We start from the raw sequence: 21274 nt of genomic DNA on the forward strand, positions 1-21274 counted from the left end.
AGGGAAAGCGAGAAAGAGGGAGAGAGAGAGAGAGAGAGAGATGGAGATTACTGGATTGCATTACTGTAAAAGATTGACTGGAAAACTTTTACGGCCTGACAAGAAGTTGGCCTGGCCCACTCGACAAGGAAAACAAGCACGATCCATCTATCCAGGGCTTTCATTCCTGCGCCAAAACATCAGTCGCGGAGCCGCTCTGCCAGCAGTTTCATCATACCAGTATCACATATGGACAGTGTTGCCTTACTGTTAGCATGACGGCTGGACTGCCAAGTGGCACAGTGGAGCTGATAGGAAGACAGAAGATAACCACAGGAAGGGATTATGGGTTTGTATAAGAAATTAGACCATCCAGCTACCTGATAAACTCCTCTGGACTGGAGGGTGACTGACAACATTAATTATGGAAGTTATGTAGCAGGGGAACTCGAACCTGCAGATAAAGTGCTGTTAGCTGCCAGCTCCTTATATTGGCCTGATTGGCTCTTAACATTCGAGACAGTTTAACGGTTTGAGTTTAGGTGCTCTGTTTCTTATTTGTGATGTTACTTCTGACATGTTGAATCCGTGCCATTTCGTGTCTACTGAACCTCATTACACCACTTTAAATGAGCCATAAAGACCTCTCCTCCCCAGGTATAGTGGAGGAACTATGTGAGGGTGTGTGTGTGTGTGTGTGTGTGTGTGTGTGTGTGTGGTCATATTGTGTTCTTAATTAGACTTCTGTGTGCATATGTGCATGCTTGTGTGTGTTTACTTTGACTGCGTATTATTGCTGCCAGATGAAAGCCTTTTATTTATTTATTTATGTATTTATTTATTTATTTTCATGTTTTTACTTTAACTGTGATATCACAATTGGCGATATGGATAAAATGAAATGTGATATTTTGATATTAAAAAGTGCATCCCTGAACTATATTGCAATCCTTCCAAAACATTCAAAATCTCAGATATCTGGTTTCATATCATGATATCGATATAATATTGATCACCCACCCCTGCTCTTTACTATATGAAACCATTTCAAGCCCAAATGGTTAAACTCACATGCATGCCTGTTTTTCTTAGTTTCTGAAAGCTGGCATGAATTGGAGGTTGGAGGGTTCCACCTGACAGCAGCAGCGTGTGTGTGTGTGTGTGTGTGTGTGTGTGTGTGTGTGTATGAGAAGAACCCAGCACCGTACCTTTCACTGCAGGTTGCTCCAGCAGAGCCACAGAGACCGATTTGGACTCTGAGAGATTGTGGCCTCTAAGTTGTTCAGACAGGCCGGAGTGGCAGCGGCTCATATGGGTACAAACACATTAATATCAACGTCACTCGCCGCCCGCACCCAGCGCCCAGACAGCTCCGGTTTCAGGCGGCATTCAGAGGAAAAGTCGGGTCATGTGCTGAACCTCAGTTTTAATTAGCTAATGGCACTCCCTGTTTCATCTCCTGCGTCTGAGCTGATTGCTCACAAAAGACTCCATTTACCCCTGAAAACACACGCCATCTTGGCACTGGCCCGCGCTCTATGTCTCAGCGTCTGCTGCTGAGGGATTTCGCCACTCTCTTCCAAAAATCAGTCTAATAAATCTAAATATATGTTTGCTGGTTTCACACCAGTGAAAAAAGAGGAAATTCCATGATCTACACTTTTTTCCACCAGGTTTCGACATCCAACTTTCCTTCAACAAGTGGTTTGACTGAGTGCTTGCGTGTGTATGTGTGTGTGCACGCGTGCACACGCACAAAAGTGTTTGGACAGGGCCCCATTAAGCAGGTAATGCTGGGTGTATTTTCTCCTTGTGAAATAGGTTAGCAGCTCTCTGTCTTGCTTTTGGCTCTTGGCTCACGGCTTAATCTGATTCTGTAGTAGGAATTCAGCTTTTCTTTCAAATAACTTGTCAGATACATCAGTCTAATAATATGAAAAATGAAGGAATAAAAATGACAAATTTTAATTAATATTGCACTGCAGGCAGAGTAAATATGTGCAACAAAAATATTAATTGTGTTATTTATGAAATTCGGTAAGTGTTACTAAATAAATTCACCTCTTCAGCCAACTGCAAGAAATCTGAGATACTAAATGCTGCCTTCATTTAAATATCCAAACTAGAAGTGACCCATTAAAAAACGATTGCCATTCAGCCAAACTGTGCTTCTGTTATGATTCTTAATATTGCTGATCTTGGTGAAATATTTTCTTTTCGATATTGTGGAAAACAAAACAAAACAGGTTTCATGCCTCGGCCCACAGCCTCAGGCCTTTATCCCACCACAACATAATACATAAAACTCTTCTAATAACACATAAATCACACCATTGTTTTTGAAGAACGTATTTGCTGGTTTGATTTTTCCAGGGGAATTCGCTCAAACGCCTGCGCCAATAATAATTCATTTTTTACGAAGCACCAAATAAACAAAAGTGCTCCTCTCTGCCACGTAAATGCCCTGTCCTGGGCTCAGAGGGCTCGCATGGTTTAGATGGATATTTGTGTGACCTTCATGGTCCACGGTCCGGCGTTCAGACACTTGAAATCCACAGGGCCTGCCTCTGAGAAACCAGAACCATATCAAAGCCTGGGACCATGTCAGGGCTGCTCTCGCTGGATATATTTTTAATATTTATGCAGACAAGAGGAAAAAAATGTAATAAACTAAAACAACAGGCGAATTAGGCATGAAACACAACAGGATATTGCAAGGAGATTATGTTGTTTCCTTCTCGCCCGTGTGTCCCTGCTTGCTTGCCCGCCCTACACAACAGCCCGGGGCCCACTTTAATTGGAGAAGGGGAACCAAAAAGTACCTTCTAAAAGTTAACAGGCGCTTTTTATGTGCCTCGAACTCAGCCGTATACATATGGAGGGAGCTGGTGGTGGTAGTTGTTTTTTTTTTTTTTTTTTTTAATGTGGAATTTCTTAAAATATTAGCCAGGTACAGACAGTGACAAGCACAGGGGTCGGGGTACGACTCGTGTGTTGTGATAATGACTTTTTCCTGCCAAGACACGGCATGAAGCAAATGCTGTGCAGCTGTAAGGGGAGAGAGAAAGAGACGGAGAGAAAGAGGAGAGGGGGAGAGAGAGAGAGAGAGAGAGAGGAGTGTTATGCTTGGATGTGAGGAGAGCCTTGCCTCATGAGCGCCCGCTGGAATCTGCCGCTGGAAAGATAATAAAGGGATTAGCCCGGGTTTTTCTAGAGCATTTGGTCCTAAATCAAAATGTCTCATCTGTTTCCTCTATACGAATTGCTTGAATTCTTGAATGCCTTTGTCTATTGCATGAGCACAACAAACACAACAGGCATCACTGTTAGTGGCCAGAGAGCATCGAGGGTAAAGACCAGCTACCTACGGACCAGGGATGGACAACACTGGAACAGTCGAGCGCGCACACACACGCACACACACACACACAGACACACACACATTCCTGATACATAGCACTTTCTATACATAGTGCTCACTATAAACCCACACAGACTATATACAAACACAAACACAGTTACAAATACACATACAGCGAGCGTTTATTTTCTCTAGACCTGCGAGTTTATCTGTAGAATTCCCGAATCAACATACATTCAATCCCTGCTGATTAGACGTGTTGATTCAAGCTCCAAAACATTTCACTTTTCTGTTTATGTTCTGTCGGAAAAGTGAGAGCATTACAATCCAACGTACTGTACGCGGAATCAATACTTCCTATTGTGGGAGTCAATGGAAACAATATCCCCATTTTCACATTGCTGCATAGCCGTGTGTGTGTGTGTGTGTGTGTGTGTCAGGTCAGGGTGACTGGGAGGTTAGGGTGTGTAGCAAACGTTCACAGCGCCTCATGTCCTCAGACAGAGTCCAGTGGCTCGTCCACACTGAGCCGAATTGTTCTGGTGCTCACATCTGGTAAACATCTCCGAGCACAAACACATAAACACCCACACACACATCTTCATAATGATACATTTATGCATACACCTATACTGTGTATTCACACCAGCCTTAGACACACAAACAGACACTCGGCGTCTATTTGCTGTCCTGTCCTGTGTGTCACCCGAGTGCAGCTTCATTGCTTGGCTGAGACACACCCATGCAGCGTTCCAACAACCCGAAATATGAAAAAAAAAGTAGAGAAATGAAAGTGTTTAATACATATGCAACACACACTGCGAGAGCAGAATTAACAGTTGGGTCACGTACTGCACAGCAAATTACTTCCAAATTTCAGGTTATGCTGAGCCAAAAAAGCAGAAACACTAACACCCCGGAGTGAAGCAAAGCAGGAGGAACAGCAGCAACAGTCGAGTGTGTGTGTGTGTGTGTGTGTGTGTGTGTGTGTGTCTTTTCGGCTTCAATCAACGCTCACCTCTGAAATACTATAACAAGTATCAAAATCAGTCACAATCAACACAAATGCCATAAAATACAACCTCCTATTCCCTTTAAAAGCCTCTCACCTCAGCTAATTTTACAAGCCGCTATTATACAAAATTATTTAGAAAATAAACAAGACCTGGAGTTCTTCAGAAGAAAAAAAAAGAAAAAAGAACTTGAAATAAAACAGGTGCCTCAAAAATATTGCAGACTCAGTTTTTCAATAATTAGGATTTGGACAGTTTCCTGAACTTGAGGAAGACCACTTCTGACAGGGGCTTTGGGTGAAACCATGAATTGAGCAAGACTAGAAAATGTTTGCGACCATCCCACTGTGCCTCCTTTCTCCAGACTACTACATTTCTCCCCATGTTTGGCTTGGATATAAAGCCAATTCACTTAATACTTGTGGGACAGCTAAACATTTAAAGCTCCCATTTAAAGGGATCAAGTGTAGGCATTGTTTGGTTATGTTAACCAGATGTGTTGGCTTTTCATGATCTGAATCCCTTCTCAAAAAACAGAGTGCTCGTGAAAATAAACATGGCTTCGCCCTACACAAATTGTGGACTAATTGTGTATTTGGACTAAATCATTCTTAAGGTTGGAGGGCTTTTTCCATTTGCTAAGGGATGCGGGGGAATGACAGCTTGACATTGATTAGTGTGTTGACTTGTGGAATCGGAGCTTTACCTGCAAAGAATACAACCACAATTCTATTTATATAGTGACAAGGTAGCGCTACAGCTGTAACAGCCCACAACTTCAGTGGGAAAAAAAAAAAAAAAAAAAACTTCTGTTTTAAATGTTCCACTAAAAATACAGGAATTACAAACATATCTGTTTCTCAACCAAAACAAAATAAAAGTTAATGCTGAAAAGCAATCAGCAGTGGAGCAAGGCCAGTCTTGTTTTTGGACACATTGCACATATCTTGTTGAGGAAAAATAATCTTCAGGGAATGTATTACTACTTTATGCAAAATGTGCTTGTGTTTAATTCAAAAAAACATCTTCTTTTAACAGAAGGTCGCAATTATGGGAAGATTTATACCCATATCAAACCAATTAATATAACCCAGTTTTTTGGAAAACATGTTTCTGTCAGTTCTCAAGCACAAATTGTAAAACTTACTGTGCCTGCAAATAGACTATTCCGAAATATTTTGATCTGGTGTCTGGACAGTGTTCATATAAAACTGGGCTTGGTTTAAAATGAGTCAGCTAGTTCTGAGTGAATTGTGACTGAATCTGTGTTCTCTGGGTCTGGCCTGGGTTGGGTGGATAGAGCTGCAGGGTTGTGGTGACTCACCATACACTTGTTAGGTTTCTCTCCAGAGTGGACCCTCATGTGAATGAGCAGCTTATAGCGGGCGTTGAAGGGCTTGTAGCGGCGGATGCAGCCAGCCCAGAAACAGGTGAAGTCCTCACCCTTGCGCTGGTCAATGTGGACCTTCTCGATGTGCCTCACAAGCTCCTCCTGCTGCTCGTATGCAGCACTGCAGTCGATCCAGCGACACACCTGCTTATCAGCCAGCGCTCCCCCTCCGATCTCTTCTCGCTCTGGGGCCATTTGGGACCCAGCAGGGCCCCCAGATGAGGGTTTAAGTCCCAGAGAGGAGGCTGGTGCCGTTTGCTGGCTCTGGAGGTGCAGCAGGCCCCCAGGACTGGGGCTCACGTACTGGTGCAGGTGGTAGGGTGGAGGCATGGCAGGCCGAGGGGGGGCTGGGTGGTGCGGGTGACGGAGATGTCCGCTGCGCCCACTCAGGTGGTGGTGCTGATGATAGTGGTGCTGAAAGAGCTCGTCTTCACTGGGAGTGAAGTCATCCAGGGGCTCCTGTTTTAGGGCAGCCCCTGATCTCTGGCCGCCTTCGAGCAGAGCCCCTGCTCCAGGTCCTGAATGCAGGGCTCCAGACATCAGGGCCCCACTCATCAGCAGCCCCAACCCTTCCGAGCCTCCTCCTGCTCCCACACCTCCCCTGGCTGCCCCTCCAGCCCCGGGCCCCTGCTGCATGGAGCCCTGCTCCTCACACAGCCCCTGGCTCTGCCCCCGGCCCTGCTCTGGCTCCGCCGATGACACTGAGGAGGAGGACGAAGACGAGCAGGAGGAGGAAAGGGACAGCAGGCAGGCGGCAGGTGAGGGCAGCTGACAGCTCTCCTGTAGCGTGGCCTGCTGGGGGCTGCCGTGAGGTGGGGGCAGAGGTGGGGGCTTGTGGGGGGCTGCCTGCGAGCACGAGGTGGCGGCAGAGGGTGGGGAGGTAGAGGAGGAGGAGGAAGAGGAGGAGACGCCGGCGCTGCTGGTGTGGCTGGGTGAGAGGTTAGTGCGGAACCCGTTGACACAGGCAACCATCGACATCTGGGAGGAGGAGCAGATGATGGCGGTGATATCAATTCCCTCGGAGGCAGCGCTGGTGGCTGACGGGGACCGTGTGGCAGCAGCGCCGCTGGAGCCCGTGGCGGAGGCAGACTGCGAGGCCAAGGACAAGCAGCGCCTCTTCAGACTGCTGGTGCTGAGCAGCCGCGCTGAATGACGGGAGCCGTTGGGGGACAAAGCCAGCGGGGCGGAGACATCTTCATTATTAAACGGTTGCGCCGCGTCCCCTGACACAGCGCTGCCTAAGTTACTCACTGCGCAGACGCCACCACTGCTGCTGCTAACATGCGGGACTTCCACCATCTCCCCCCTCCGCACACCAACACCCACGCCTGCCCTCGAGTTCTGAAACCCGGCCTGCGATGGGCTGGGAACGCCCGGCAATGCGCTGGAGATCTTGTAGCCCATGGAGTTCTCCTGTTTGATAGGGTAAGGGAGATTGGACCGTGCCCCGTTGGCACTGCCGCAGCCCAGGCTGGGTGAGGCCCCAGGCAGGGACCTCTGGAAGGCAGAGGAGGATCTGTGAAGGGAAAAACACACAGAGAGGAATCTGAGCACTACGCTATTAGGGCGACACTGGGTGGAATATGAGCGCTATTAGCCGACTGCCTGTTGATAGATACAGACCGGCTCATCCTTCCCACCAGCAGCACTATTAGAGCTGACCGCCCCTGCTCCCCAGCCCCTCCACTCTCTCTCTCGGTTTACATAAAAATCATCTCATCACAGATGGGCCCAAATGACCTAAAGTATTTCAATTGGGTTTTTCATTGACAGCGATGGTGCAAACAAACATTGCACGGGTACAGGATTTAGATGACAGCTGGAAACCAGCTAGCATCGACCAGTGATGACCCAAACTGACTCCATGAATAAATGAAATTGGATCTTGTGGTGGAGATATGAATGGGCATTTATGACTAAGAATAGAGCGAGGGGGAGGGAAGGGTGGTTACAGAGAGACTGAGAGGCCACTGCCTGGTGTGTCCATCTGACAGGCTTTGATGACACAAAGGGGTTAAACCCAACCCAACATCAGGGATAAATAGGGAGTCACCTGTTTTGGTGGCATAATGGCAGTCTATGAAGGGTCACCGTTTACAATACTGTGTATTATGGTGGGAATCTTTGCCCTACTGAATGGGGAACCCAGGTCAGATTTCTCCATGCGTCGCTGTGATCTCCTACATAATCATTCCTGTCAGTTGGCTCATTATGGATTTTGTCCAAACCCCCTGAGTGATGTGAGAAGGGCCCTCTTTTTTTCTGGGCTGTCTCATGAAGGAATCGTCTTTGTCCCATCTCTCGACCATGCTGGGGGGACAAAGAGGGCTAACGCAAGCTAGGATCGGAGAAAGCCACTGGCAGACTTTGTCATCGTTGTTGTTAATAAAGACCTTGACCCCCCTCCCCTCTTCTTTTCAGGAGCGCCATTTCCTGTTTGGCTGTAGTGAAAATATTCAGAGACAATATGAGAGAAGTGAATGTGTGTCCAGAAGCACTTTGGGTTGGATGACTAAGGATAGAGGGATAGAGAGGAAAAGGGCTGAGGCTGGGAGAGGACACGCTGCACAGCAGAGGCCAGAGGGCGGAATTTGTTTTTGACCTGAACAACAGCAGGATGATCCGCTCTCAAAGGTTGCACAACAGAAGAGTTGCATTACTGTAACATAAATGTTGTATTTTGGACTCCTTCACTGTGCTTTTACGAGACTGGGTGAAGCTTTCCAGTTACAACTATGTCCATCCAAGATAATGAAGAACACACAGTCCTCTACATATACCCAATAGGAAACATCAGAATGAAATTATGATTAAATGATGATGTCAATGACAGTGTCCTACCTGGTATCTTGGTGAGGGCCGTCCTGCAGATGAAGGTCAGCTGTGGGTCTGTCACAGTGGAGGCTGTGGGGGTAAAGCCCCCCAGGCTGACTCCCCACTGGCAAGGACAAGTTCGGCCCACATCGCATCAGGATGCCCTCGCTGCCACCCAGCTCACCCTCACCTTCCTTCTCTGAGCAGTAGGAGCCATTCACTGGGAAAGGAGGGGGAGAAAGGTTATAGATAGGTCTACATGGCCACACTGACTCCTTCACAGTATAGTTTCTATGCTATTTAGATACATTTGCACTATTAGAAGACAAAACTAAGATACCCTTGACATGCTCACACATTGGGATATTATTGTAGTCACTCTCAAACTAAAAGTTGAGATTGGAGTCCGTAATTTATTGACAGCACTGGAAGAATAATGTCAGCAGCAGAGCTGCAACAGTTTACAGTGGGAGCCAAGCCATCAGTGACATGTTGAAATCCTATTAGATTATGAATATTCTCATGAGGAATAATCACTGACTGCAACAACCATGTGTCTGTTGATATATGAAGAGAGAGCTCTTTGGTGAAGTCCAACTGATGACAGTAAGGATAGCGCCAGAGAGATTTATTACTGAATATCATAACTGGAGTAATTGAGGAGCTCTATTCCAAAAAGCTAAGCATCTATTTAGGAAAAAAAAAATTAACTAACTGAAGTTTAGTATCTTGAGATGTGGAGGATCCAGACCGTAAAAGTGTTAGCATTTTGTCAACCAAGGACTTTGATTACATACCAAGAGTTACCATTAGTTGTTATAATTCTACATTCATGTGTCACTTTTGGAGCAAATTCTAATTAATGTACAACATGAATACGTGAATCATTCGCACACATTAAAGTTCAACAGCATTTTCAAATTACCCTTTTCATGAGGAAAATGCACGAGGAATGGACCGCATTTGACACAAGTGAATGCCACTCTGTATTCATATACCAGTGCTTGCTTTACTTTGTGATCAGCTGCAGTGTGCTTTATTTGTATTTCTCCTATAAAGTGGGCTTATTTTGAAGATATTTCTGAACCTAGGAATTTTATTTTAACTATGTCTCATACCTCACGGTTATGACCAAAAACATCATTGTATTGTTAAAGCCAGCCAAACAAAATAGTTCCAACAAAGACTATGGACAGAAATAGAAAAGAGAGAGATGAAAGTGAAGGAGGGGAGGTTTAGTGTAGAAGGAAATATTTGCTGAGGGTAAGCCGATATCCCCACACACTCATGTGTAGGCGGCCACACGTCCCCCGTTCCAACTTCCCTAACTCAATTTCTCAAATTCAATTTGCTCTTAACAATGTTATTGACAATGGTATCACACACCATGAGCTATTATTAATGTAGTCGCCCAAACACGCTGTATGAGAGAGAGCACCCACCCCTCCCCCAGAAAAAAAAACTACTGAAAAAGGACGAAAAGAATGTAGAAATAATGTCCGAGCAGCTTACATGGTCAGAGCAACAAGCTAAGAAGAGTGACATGTTCACCTATAAAAAAAAAAAAAAAAAAAAAAAAAAAAATGGATGCAGCTGTATGTTGAAAAAACCAACAGATATATAAAATGAGAATAACAGATGGGATGAACTGAAAAGACAGCAGGAAAGAGAAAGAAAGGAAGCATTTTGGAACGTAGGAAAGAGTAAAGAGGAGATGAGAAGAAAATCCAGTTAAATAAAATGGAATATAACGCAATACAATGGAATATACAGCAAAAGACAAGGCAGAATTGGGAATATCTTTTCACACATCCTTCCTGCAGCACATGGACTCGTCGACCCCCGTGCATTTATCTTGTCATGGGTCACAGCGTAAAGACGGGGGAGCAGAGCGAGGCGGTGAGAGGCAGAAAGCGAGCAAAACAAACGGTCCAAGCTTTGCCGGGGGACTGGAGGAAGCCATGCTGGTTTCACTCAGAGCCATTAACACGAGGCACGTCGTCTTTCAGCCCTGGTCTGGTTTCAAGAGATACAAATCATTCTGGTTATCAAATTCTGGATAGTTCTGTCTTTTTGTTTTTTGTTTTTCTTTCCTCTTCCCTGCTCGCTGGCCCGAGTATCACCACCGCCGGTTCGCGTAGACGACTGTGTTTCTGCACCACACTTTTAAGGCCCGCCGATGTGGTGCCAAGTCCTCCCGGGCCTCGACTGGAGTAATTCAATCAGGATGGCCAGAAGTGACATGACTCAGGACAGAGATGACTAACATCATCAGAGATCACTTAATTAGGCCTCGACTGTCTATACGCACGCACACACGCTTACAAAACGTTGCAAACACGCACATACAGCCAAAACAACCAAAAACATCAGAATCATCAAGCGCAGGATAGGTTGGCAATCTCTTCGTTAGGCCCTGACTGAATGCATATGCTCACACGCATACACACACACACACACACACACACACGCAAATATCGCAGTCACCATCATAAAGCACAGACCCAGAGCAGACGTTCTAGAAAACGTAGTCCAAATAAAAGACAATGCTCCTTTGCAGCTCTGTTTCGAAATACAGAATGGCTTGTTGCCAGTGAGAGTATACCAGTTAGAAATGAGCGAAACACACAGAGAAAACAGAGAGGAGCCCAGAACACTGATTACCTGTCTGCGATTTGTTTTGTTAACCGAGATTGAAATACAACCATTGTTTCCCAGCACTTTTTTTTTGTTTGAGGTATTTATTTGGATGATGATTCTCCGCTGCCAGCGATTGTTTAAAACGGTGATCATCGGGGTGGTTTTCCGTGTCTTTCGCAAAAGCGCTGCACCTGGCATCACAGCTAGGTCACACATGCTCCGTCTGAATACTCCTATTGAGTATGGAGGAGGAGAGCGGAGGGATTCTGTTGGTGGGCATGAGAGAAGACTGCTCTGAATATTGTATCAATAAATCCCCATGCTTTTTCGGTTAAAGCTACAGCAGGCAAAATACCCTTGTCTCATCAGCCTTAATCCCAAAGCAGGGCTACAATGGAGAACACTGTCCCATCCCTACCACTTAATTCACATTATTGGAAATTCTGGTGTCAAGTATGGACAACTTGACTGTTAAGTTATGTTATGTTTTGGGCAAAATAGCCGTTTTCCAACTAACCCAGACTGAGACAAGATGCGTAATACCATTTTTACCTCTGTACGTCCAGTGGTTCAGTTCACTTGGTGTGGTATTTCGGGTTAGCTTTTGCTTAAAGTCTATGGGAGTCATTGGCCTAGCTCTGTCAAAGTGAAAAAATAAACCTTACAGCAACTGTGAAGCTGTCTGATTTACAAAGAAATCCAGGATCTATAGAGAGTCCAGCAATTTGGCCTCTCTAATATTAGATCTCTTTGCCTCTGGACTCTCTAATATTAGAATCTGTTGCCTTTCGTGTCCATATGGTATCCTTCTGATATGATCTGATCTCAGACCAACATGTTAATTCTGGGAATTGAAGTTCAAAGTCTTTAAACAGTTACCTCACGCTGCCATTTAGAGCCAACAATATGATAAGTTGCCTAGTGCAGCTTCATTTTTCAAAATCTTTTTCATTACGTCCTTTCAGGGGAGGCTCCTCATGCAAGTGCATCTGCTTTTTCCACCTTCCTTCTAGCATGTGACTTGTATTTTAACATGCACATTGTGTTCCTGTTGCATCTGTGGAATTAATTAAGTAAATATGCACACAAATTGGAATAGACAACCTGGGGCAGAGTTGGGAACCTGTTAGGAGAGACAGTGAGTGTCACCTACATCCGTCTTTTGCGGCTTTAATAGTTCATGTGATTGAAATGGGCAGTTGCACTTCCGGAAAGGGGAAATTAAGACAGTGTATTTGTTGGACTAGACCCAATCATCCATGCTCCTCTGTCCGTGATGCTGTGACAGGCGGACTAAGGTGTCTCCGTCCCGGACCTGTGAACGTTCAAAGTTCTTGATCCCCGTGCTGCAGAAAGTTAGCGCCCCGGTGATTTAGAGCTTTGCTGCATTAACAGAATCAGTCATGCTCTGGCTGGGAGAACAGGCTTCTCGACATATGGTGGCTTGGACGAGACCCAACAGTAAATTCAGTTTATATTGAATGTGCCATGGTAATTCAGCGTTGAATATTTCATTGTGTGTTAAGGCCTAGTTTGATCAGGAGGTGGAAGCCAGAGAGAGCACCGGGGACTGAGGTGAAACGCAAGACATCCAGAGGCAGTGACAGGGAGAGAGAGAGAGAGAGAGAGAGAGGGAGCGAGAGAGAGAGGGAGAGAGAGAGAGAGAGAGAGAACGTGTGTGTACAGTATGTGTGGGTAGCATGTGTGTCTCTCTTTATCTTTGTGTATGTGTGGGCCTGTGGCTGTGAAGCATACATGAATGTGTGAAAGAGCGGGATTGTGCATCTGTGTGCATGTGCGTGCGTGTGTGTGTGTGTGTGTGTGTGTGTGTATGTGTGTGAGCTGACCATTCTGCTTGGGTTCTAGTTAAGAAGAGGCCATGGGTGGTCTGTTGAGCAAGGCAAGTGCGTGTTCATACTTTGCATTCCATCGACTCTGGATTTGAAATCTGTCCATGTGATGCTCAAGGGGAAAATTTGAGAACGGTAAAATAAAATCAATCCGTCATCCATTAACAAAATGAATCTGAACATGCACTAATTTTCTCAAAACTGGTAGGTGGAGTACTACAAAAAAACAAAACAAAACAAAAAAAAGAAGTAACACAACAATACACAAAACCTTGGCTTTTATTCTGCTATCCACATCATTACAGAGTAACTGCACTACTGAAGTTCAGTATTGCGTCCAATTCGCCTCAAAACGAGCAGGGTGGGATGCTGCTCTGATATGCACACTTGCAAGCACTCAGGGCCAATTAGCAGTGACGCTCACAGGGGCGTGAGAGCGGGGAGAAAGGAAGAACGGAGGAAAAAAAAAGACAGAGAGAGAGAGAGAGAAAGAGTCAGGATGGTGCCAGAAGCACCCGGGGCAAGCGTTGTGTTCAGTAGAGAGACCATGTACAGATGTGCTGGCTCATCCTCACAAACAGCCACTGATGTCAGCATTAACAACCAAAGACGCAGACACAAAGAAGGGCCCTATTGTTAACCGCCTCTTTAAACACCACCCTGAAAAATCACTTCTGGAACAAGGACAATAGGAAAAAACAAGGGCCGGCTGATAACACGGTATCTAATAATACTCTGTTACATTTAAAGTGGGATGTTTCATTCCATAAATGTCATCACATGGTATCCGCCGCTCACCCCGCCTCCTCTCCTGTGTAATTAAAGTGGCATGTTGCTCTCAGTGAACATCACTACGGAGCCTAAACGCAGATAGACACATCATATGGGAAGAGGAGCGAGATGAAAGGAGGAGTAAGCTAGGTTGTATGCCCCATCGCACACAGATACATAAACGATTGCTTCAAACAAGGGTGTAATTATAACGGGATAAGCGTGGTTACCCGAGAATGTATTGCGGGACATGTGTGATTATTTTTTGGCTGCAGTTGTGGAGGGAAAGAAAAAAAAAAAAAAAAAACGGTTCCAATCACCCTCCAATACGCCTGCTCTGATGTCATCCATTTGTCATGCTTCCTTCCTTGTCAAAACCCTTTGGGATTACAGAGCACAAAGCCATAAAAATCAAGATGCATCATAACCATGAGTGGAAAGTGCTTTCTAATCCTTTCTTCCCGCTGATTAATTCAGCCACTGTGACCATAGAGTTAGAAAAAAAAAAAAAAAAAAAAAAAAAAACGAGACAATGGACAGAAACAATGAATGCATGTAGCCTTCATAATTAGGATAATTAGGGCACGACTCACTCTTTAGTGGAGGGTTGTGGTCACTCTAACGGTGATTAATTTGATTGTTGAACACATTTCCCATATTGGATGAATTTAACATTTGCGGACGGCCAGTTAGGGTGCGCTGTAATTGTACACCTATTCGGGCTGCCTCAGGGGCTGATGATCAGAGTCATGTTCAAGTTCAACGGTGTTGTGCCTTGGCTAAAAACTCCCCCCCCACCATCCCGCCCCCGATCCCAGTGACTAATAAATGACTAATAAAGCTGAGCAGACACATGTCTCCAATCTAGCAGAACTTAACCTCTCTGAAAAAAAAAACATGGCTATTATCCCAAGATACACAGTTATGGCTGCGTTACCATGCAAAGCATTCCAGTCTATAGTGTATAGCAGAGATCAAACCACATCATCAAATAGCTGAGGGTCTATGTCTTCATCTTCCTTATTGAATCTTTGCACTCCTGAATCTCTCACTCTCTCTCTCTCTCTCTCTCTCTCTCCCTGGTATCATTATTTCTCCATGGACAGTACTAGTCCTGCATCTGATCAGCAGATGGTCTGAGCAGCATTATTAAGTGTAATTGGTGGTAATCTCAGGCGATTTTTTATTTCGGTGACACTTCATTTTCTATAATTCTCGCCTCTCCCTTTTAAGTCACATAAGCGCTGTGTTAAGTGCCGGAGTGAGACTGTGCTTGTGCCAGCGTTTAATGCGTTCAAGTGTTCAGAGATGCAGGGCTCAATGAAAAGCAGATGTGCAGACGGATGGATGGTTAAAGGAGAGGAGAGGAAAGAAGGAGGGGAGCGATCAGAGGTGTACCGAGCTTAAAGCAGGAGGGGGAGACCGGGGAGGGAAATGGGATGTCAGGAGCGCAACGCAAACATCTGAACCAAAGGTACAACAAGCTGCCAAAACCGCAAGACAGATGCCTCTGGAAATCCAGTGTGACACCTCAACTGGCCCCACTTTGGCTCCATAAATCATAACATTCAGCACTTAAACAGTTAATAATGATCATTTTATTCCCGTCTACCCCTCCGCGCACCTCCTGCCCCACTTGGTTTTCCCCCTCTCGTTCTTCTCTGTCAGCATTGGACAACAGGTCAAAAGACAGAAGTGTGTGACAGCGGGCTGAGGGACTTTACAGAGGGATGCTCTGGTTGTGCGTCTTGTCCGGAGCAGATGTTGTGTATTACAGTCCAAAGCCTTTCCCGGCTTCTCTAAATCTCATAACTCATGTCTATATTTGTGTCTGCGGCATAGGCCCGGAACTTATTTGTTTGCTTAGTAATGGATGTATGATTGAAAAACCTGGGGGCACAAGTAAATGAAAAATAACAACGTCTAGGGAGAAAGCTCCTCTTAAAGCAGGTGCGGAGCGAGGGAAGAAGAAAAACTCTATTAAATTAGGAGGACAGAAATGTCTGTGTTTTCTTTGCAGGATTACTAGTACCAGCAGACATGAGAACTTTCATGAGGATGAAATCAGTTTGTTCTGGCCGATTGTAACTGCACTCAACTAGCTGCCCTTGTTCCTCCCTCTTTTCTCATGGACAGCTCGGTGATAAACTAACCCCAAATTTACCGCTACTGAGTCAAAGCACCAAGGATAAACGTGAGAGTGAAAAAGAAGAAAAGGAGAAAAGCATTGCTCACCTTCAGCATGTTTTACAAATACAGAGGTGGAAGTAACTAATTACATTTCCTCATGTTACTGTAACTGAGTAGCTTTTTTGTGTACTTGTACTTTTTCGAGTATTTTTTTCAGTCAGTGATTTTACTTTTACTTAAGTACATTTTGGCTTGAGTATTGTACTTCACTACGTTGTAAATCATATCCATTACACAGAACAAATGATCAATGACGGATTGTGAACCTTCCACAATAAAAGCTCAGCAAAGATGAGAAAAGGAACCTGCCTCTACTTTGTTAGTTCTACTTTTTGTCCTTTTCGTTTCCAAATTTCCAACACAAGCTGCATGATGAAAAACTCCAGATGGTCGATGGAAGCGACGGCCATTTAGACTGTCAAAAATGTGGATTAAGTGTGGAAAAATGGGAAAATATCAGTGCGTTGGCCTGACAATGAGCACTACATAGACTCAGCCATCATACTGTGTGCTTATTGGACCTTCGTCAGTTGAGTCTACAGGGTCCTCACTGTAGCCAAGCCTTGGAAATGTTGCACCTTTGGAAGAATGTAGTGTTAAGCATGTTTTCTCATCCTTTTATAGCTACATGGAAAAGTGACACAGTTACTGTTGTGAAAAAGTAGCTCAGTAACTTTTACGCAGAGAGCATTTTAAATGAGCTACGTTTTACTTTTACTTTGGTAGATTGTTACAGCAGTTCTCCTTCTACTTCTACTTAGGAAAAATATCAGCAAAGTAACAGCACTTCTGCTTGAGGAGCACTTTGTAGATCTCTTTCTGCACTGCAAATGAAAATTGAGGAGAGGGTTCTTGTGGACAGCAGGGACACGTGGCTCTGGAGGCGGCAGGAGATAAAACCTCTTCCATCTGACTTCAGCTCCAAAACAGCAATAACATTCATAAATTCATTAGTGTGATACATCCCACCTAGAGACAGCCAGATACTGGGACACAAATACAGCCCACTCAGCCTTCTTGTGGAATAGTCCAGTCATTCATAGTCTTTAGACGGGTGATGCAGCAGCTGGGTGAATGACTCGGTTAGAAAGAAGCGCGCATGTTGTGGGAGGCAGGTTTCGTTGTGATATCAGACGTTTAAAATGGGCCGCTGCTCCCTGCAGTCTCGAGCACAAACAAACACCTGGCAGTGAACAAGCCTATCCCGCCCCAGCTCATCCAACCTGTCGCATCCCCCGGCCTGGAGCCAAAAAACATGCAGGCTGGAGAAAGTGGACACTAGAGAGATGGTTACATTGTGGGATTATGTGACTGCACACACACAAACACACACACACACATGCGCACATAGAACTACACAAATACCCACACATACCTGATTTCTTCTCTCTCTCACTCTCTCTCTCTTTCTCTCTTTCTCTCTCTCTCTCTCTCTCTCTCTCACACACACACACACACACAGCTAAACTCATAGAGCACAAGATCCACTGATTCCCAAACTTCCCTTCAACCAATCCAGCCAATCATTTGCTCTGCTGTCCTCCCTTATTAACATAATTAAAACTTTGCACTTGTGCATGTCACCACCTGGTGGTAGTACCTTGCCACTGGTGGTGGCCTGTAGTCCAGCCTTTAATGAGACACCTACACAGATGTCACATACACAACAGTGTGCCAGCATGGGTATGGCTTGAAAGCAAGATCAGCAGCTACTATAGAGAGGTTGAGATCAGTCAGTGAAATGGTGAAAAGCAAAGGTTTACCATCAGCAAACCGGTGGGCAGAGGAAGTTCTGCATGCACATATTACCTGCAGAGCCAGGAGCCACGTTCAGAATATTTGAGTTTTAAAGGCTCAAGCCCATGACTCATCTGCAGTGCTCCTACTGCAGCATTATCGGTTTTGTTTGCACAGGGGTTTCAAGGCTGAACACTTTAACTTTCAAACTGAAAGTCATCAACTAAGATTTGTTGAAATATTAGGGGTACAAAACTGAGCTATAAAAAAACAAAACCATTCAATACACAATACACCCTACAAAGTTCTCACCAGTAACATTTGGACCTCTAGGGTAAAAGAGCTAATTGACCCTGAGTGTTCATTATATTTTGAACTGGGCGCAGAAAATAGCAGTGTAACAAACACATCCGCTGTATGAGAGCCGTACAACCACACACTCAACTGATGAATTAATGACCATACTGAAAATTTTGTTTGTTGTAGTCTAAGTAAACTAATGTTATTTTTACAAATTAGACAAAATACAGAGAACTCTGGATATGGTAGTGTTTTTTTTTTTTCTGCCTAATGTACAAAACAAAACCAAACTGAAACTGTGACCGAAAAACCACAATACACACTGAACCGTGGGTTAATTGAACCGTTACACCCCATTAAATACGTCAGAGGAAAAAATGGAGTCTGAGATATGATATGTTGAAGTAAGAGTTTGCGGCTTTTTCATGTATATAATTGCCTGTTTTGCTACCCTATGTGGACTAATGTAACACAATAGTGATTCGACCTATAACCACTTTATGAATATCTTTACTGACCTCACCTAAACATCTGGAGTCTGGTGGTGGGAAAAAAACTCTTTAAACATATCCTCCACCTAAACAAGTCCTTCAATCTATGCACCGTATTTAAAAAAGTCAAGTGTTTTTTCTTTTTTTTTTTCACTACTACATCAGCATGCGCGACACCAAGGAACCGTGTGTTGGCCCTGACCGCCCTGGCACAGAGGGAGCCCACCGACTGACGTGATAGGCCGGCAGACTGACGGGCCATGATGGCACTCGGGCCGGCAGACATGACAGGACCGTCTGGCCTGGCGACAGACATCTTTATGGGGCAGGTGAACGACATGGCACCGGAGCCGGGCCAAGGGCGCTGAAACCTCGGCATGGGGTCAGGAGGCGCTTCAAAGCCAGACAAGAGGCAGCTCTGTTTGGGGAGGCGGCAGTAAATACTGGCGGAGTGATGTAGCTGGTCCATGAGAGCGAGTGTCAGGAGTGACGAGCGCTCGGAGCACCACACCCCGCGCCTCTGAGAAAGTGTCAGAGGTGGTGTTTGTCTGAGACTTGCAGACGTCTTAACAGAATTAACATTTCTTTCCCATGGCGATTGAACATAAGTAGTGTTAAAAAAAAAAAAAAACGTTCACAATCAGTGTTTACTTGGAAAATTATAGATCCCGAATCTGCGTGTGTGTGTGTGTGTGTGTGTGCATGTCTGTGAGCCTGTCTTTGCATATATGAACATGAATGCATGCATGAGCTTGTGTATATGTGTTCAATCATGAGAATACCCAGCGTATATAAGTCTGCTGTAAAAAATAAACAGGGCGATTTAGTGCAGAAGCAGCGCTCTCGCCCCCTGAACAATAGGCCTCAGTCTGCGCTGGTGCCTGCTCAAGTCGTATCAAAACACAGTAGAAGTCCCTCTGTAGCTGAAGTGAAATCAGATCCATTTGTCAAACATCATCTCGGACCTCTATTTGTCAAAATTACCATAATAGCGCAATAAATCTGTACTTGTTGATCATGGCTGGATAGTGCAAAGAGCGTTTGCCAAACTGGGGTCATTTGTAAAGATGGTTTCATTCACATGCTGAACTATATTCCAAGTGACAACTTCATAGCCCCGTGGGGTTTTGACTCATGAGAGCAAAACCTTCTTTCTTTTTTCTTTTTTTTTTTTTTTTTTTTACTGTGAGTGGCATGAGAAATTAAGGGAATGGGGAAAACAACTGTTACAAAAGTTTACTTTTTAAAGATGCAAATTTCCTCTGTGACACCAAAAGTACTTCCAGTTGTTACTAGATGACTAAGACTGTACACACTCTGTGAAAAATAATGCCTTAAGTGTGTGTGAGGCTTGTCAGTGTGTGTGTGTGTGTGTGTGTGTGTGTGTGTGTGAGGGATATGATCCTACTCAGCAGTTTACTCGCAACTCAGTGGAAAAGATTCATAGAGATTCCACCAAAGCTGCCTCAGATACGGGAGCGTCTCTACTCGGAGCAGCGTGACACTCCGCTGTCTTACTCCCATTAATGAGGCTTTGTTAGCGTAGCTTCGCCCCGTGCCTGTGGCCTCCTAACAGCCTGGACCAACAGGCTGATGGTACAAAAACACACAGTACTCCCTCAGTCCTCTCAGGCCAGCACCCAATATTTACAAGCAAGCCCAAAATCTGTGAGAGAATTCGATTGAACACAGATGGCAGGAAATTCCTCGGAAATGACAGTGGCCAAACTCAACCACAGAACATGAGAGTAACTCCATGTAGCCGACGCACCTCGGCCCATCCTATAGATCCTCTCTTCCTCTTGCCCGGCGCCACCGCCTGCCATTGATTACCGCTGGACATGAGTGAAGATTTATACAACTTCTGTACAACAGGTGATCAATTTGCAGCAATTACTGTATATATTTTAATGCTTTAGAGGCAGCAATGGGGGAGAAATAAATGAATGCTTGTGTAACGGAGAACGTCTGGGGAAAATTCCCTTGATGGTCGGTGGTCCAAATGAGAGGTTGAATTTAAGTGGTGGTAATTAGATCACATTTAAATGGAGCAACATTTGAAAATGATTATTTTGTTACCTACACACAGTGCACATAACCTTCTGTTATTCTCAGAGGGGATGCTAGTTATTTCAAACAACGGCCAAACCAGATGTTTTGGGAACTGAAAGAGGAATCCTATTTCACTTCCTACTTTTTCTGTTGCTTTGTGTTGTTTTAGCGCAGGAAGAATAATGGAATGCTACTCGGTGAATAGGATATGTTCAAAGCATGCATAGCAATTGCGCTGGCTTTTGAAGTTTCCGCCCGGAGTTGAGGCCTATACGCTTCTCCGCAATGAGCATTAGCTAGTCACGATGATTAGGGGTTAACTTAGCCCCGAAATGCAGCGCTTTGAGGAGAATTAGTTTTTCAAAAGGCCACAATTTGCTTTGACAGCGGAGGCAGAGAGGGGAAGCTTTTATTTTGATTTGATTATTGGTGTTGTTTCATGTCACCAGTCTCTGAGCCCTCAGATTTCAGAGCACAAAGTAAGCCGATCCACCCCAGCATAAGGGACTAAGTCCTTCTGCGTATCCTCAAAACAAATGTTATCTTACAACACAAGACAGATGACACAAGAACAAGTACAGTTTGCTTCTCCTCAACAACAATACCTTATTATGTAAAGGCACTGGACCATGGAGTCATCTGTAACGCACACAGAGCACTCATTATCTTATGGTACACTGCAAAAA

The 21274-nt window shown here is 44.8% G+C and overlaps 1 protein-coding gene across 1 annotated transcript in view; it reads right to left on the minus strand.

The window, feature by feature from the left end:
* Positions 1-21274, minus strand: part of glis1b (GLIS family zinc finger 1b) — a 73190-nt gene that overhangs the window by 34384 nt on the left and 17532 nt on the right. The window contains exons 3-4 of the mRNA XM_030049688.1: positions 8585-8777; positions 5678-7259 (exon numbers count right to left, since the gene is read on the minus strand). Of these exons, the coding sequence (XP_029905548.1) occupies positions 5678-7259; positions 8585-8777 (1775 nt within the window). The remainder of the gene's footprint in view (positions 1-5677; positions 7260-8584; positions 8778-21274) is intronic.

This window comes from Myripristis murdjan, chromosome 4 (genome assembly GCF_902150065.1).
Source record: "Myripristis murdjan chromosome 4, fMyrMur1.1, whole genome shotgun sequence".
NCBI lineage: Eukaryota > Metazoa > Chordata > Actinopteri > Holocentriformes > Holocentridae > Myripristis > Myripristis murdjan.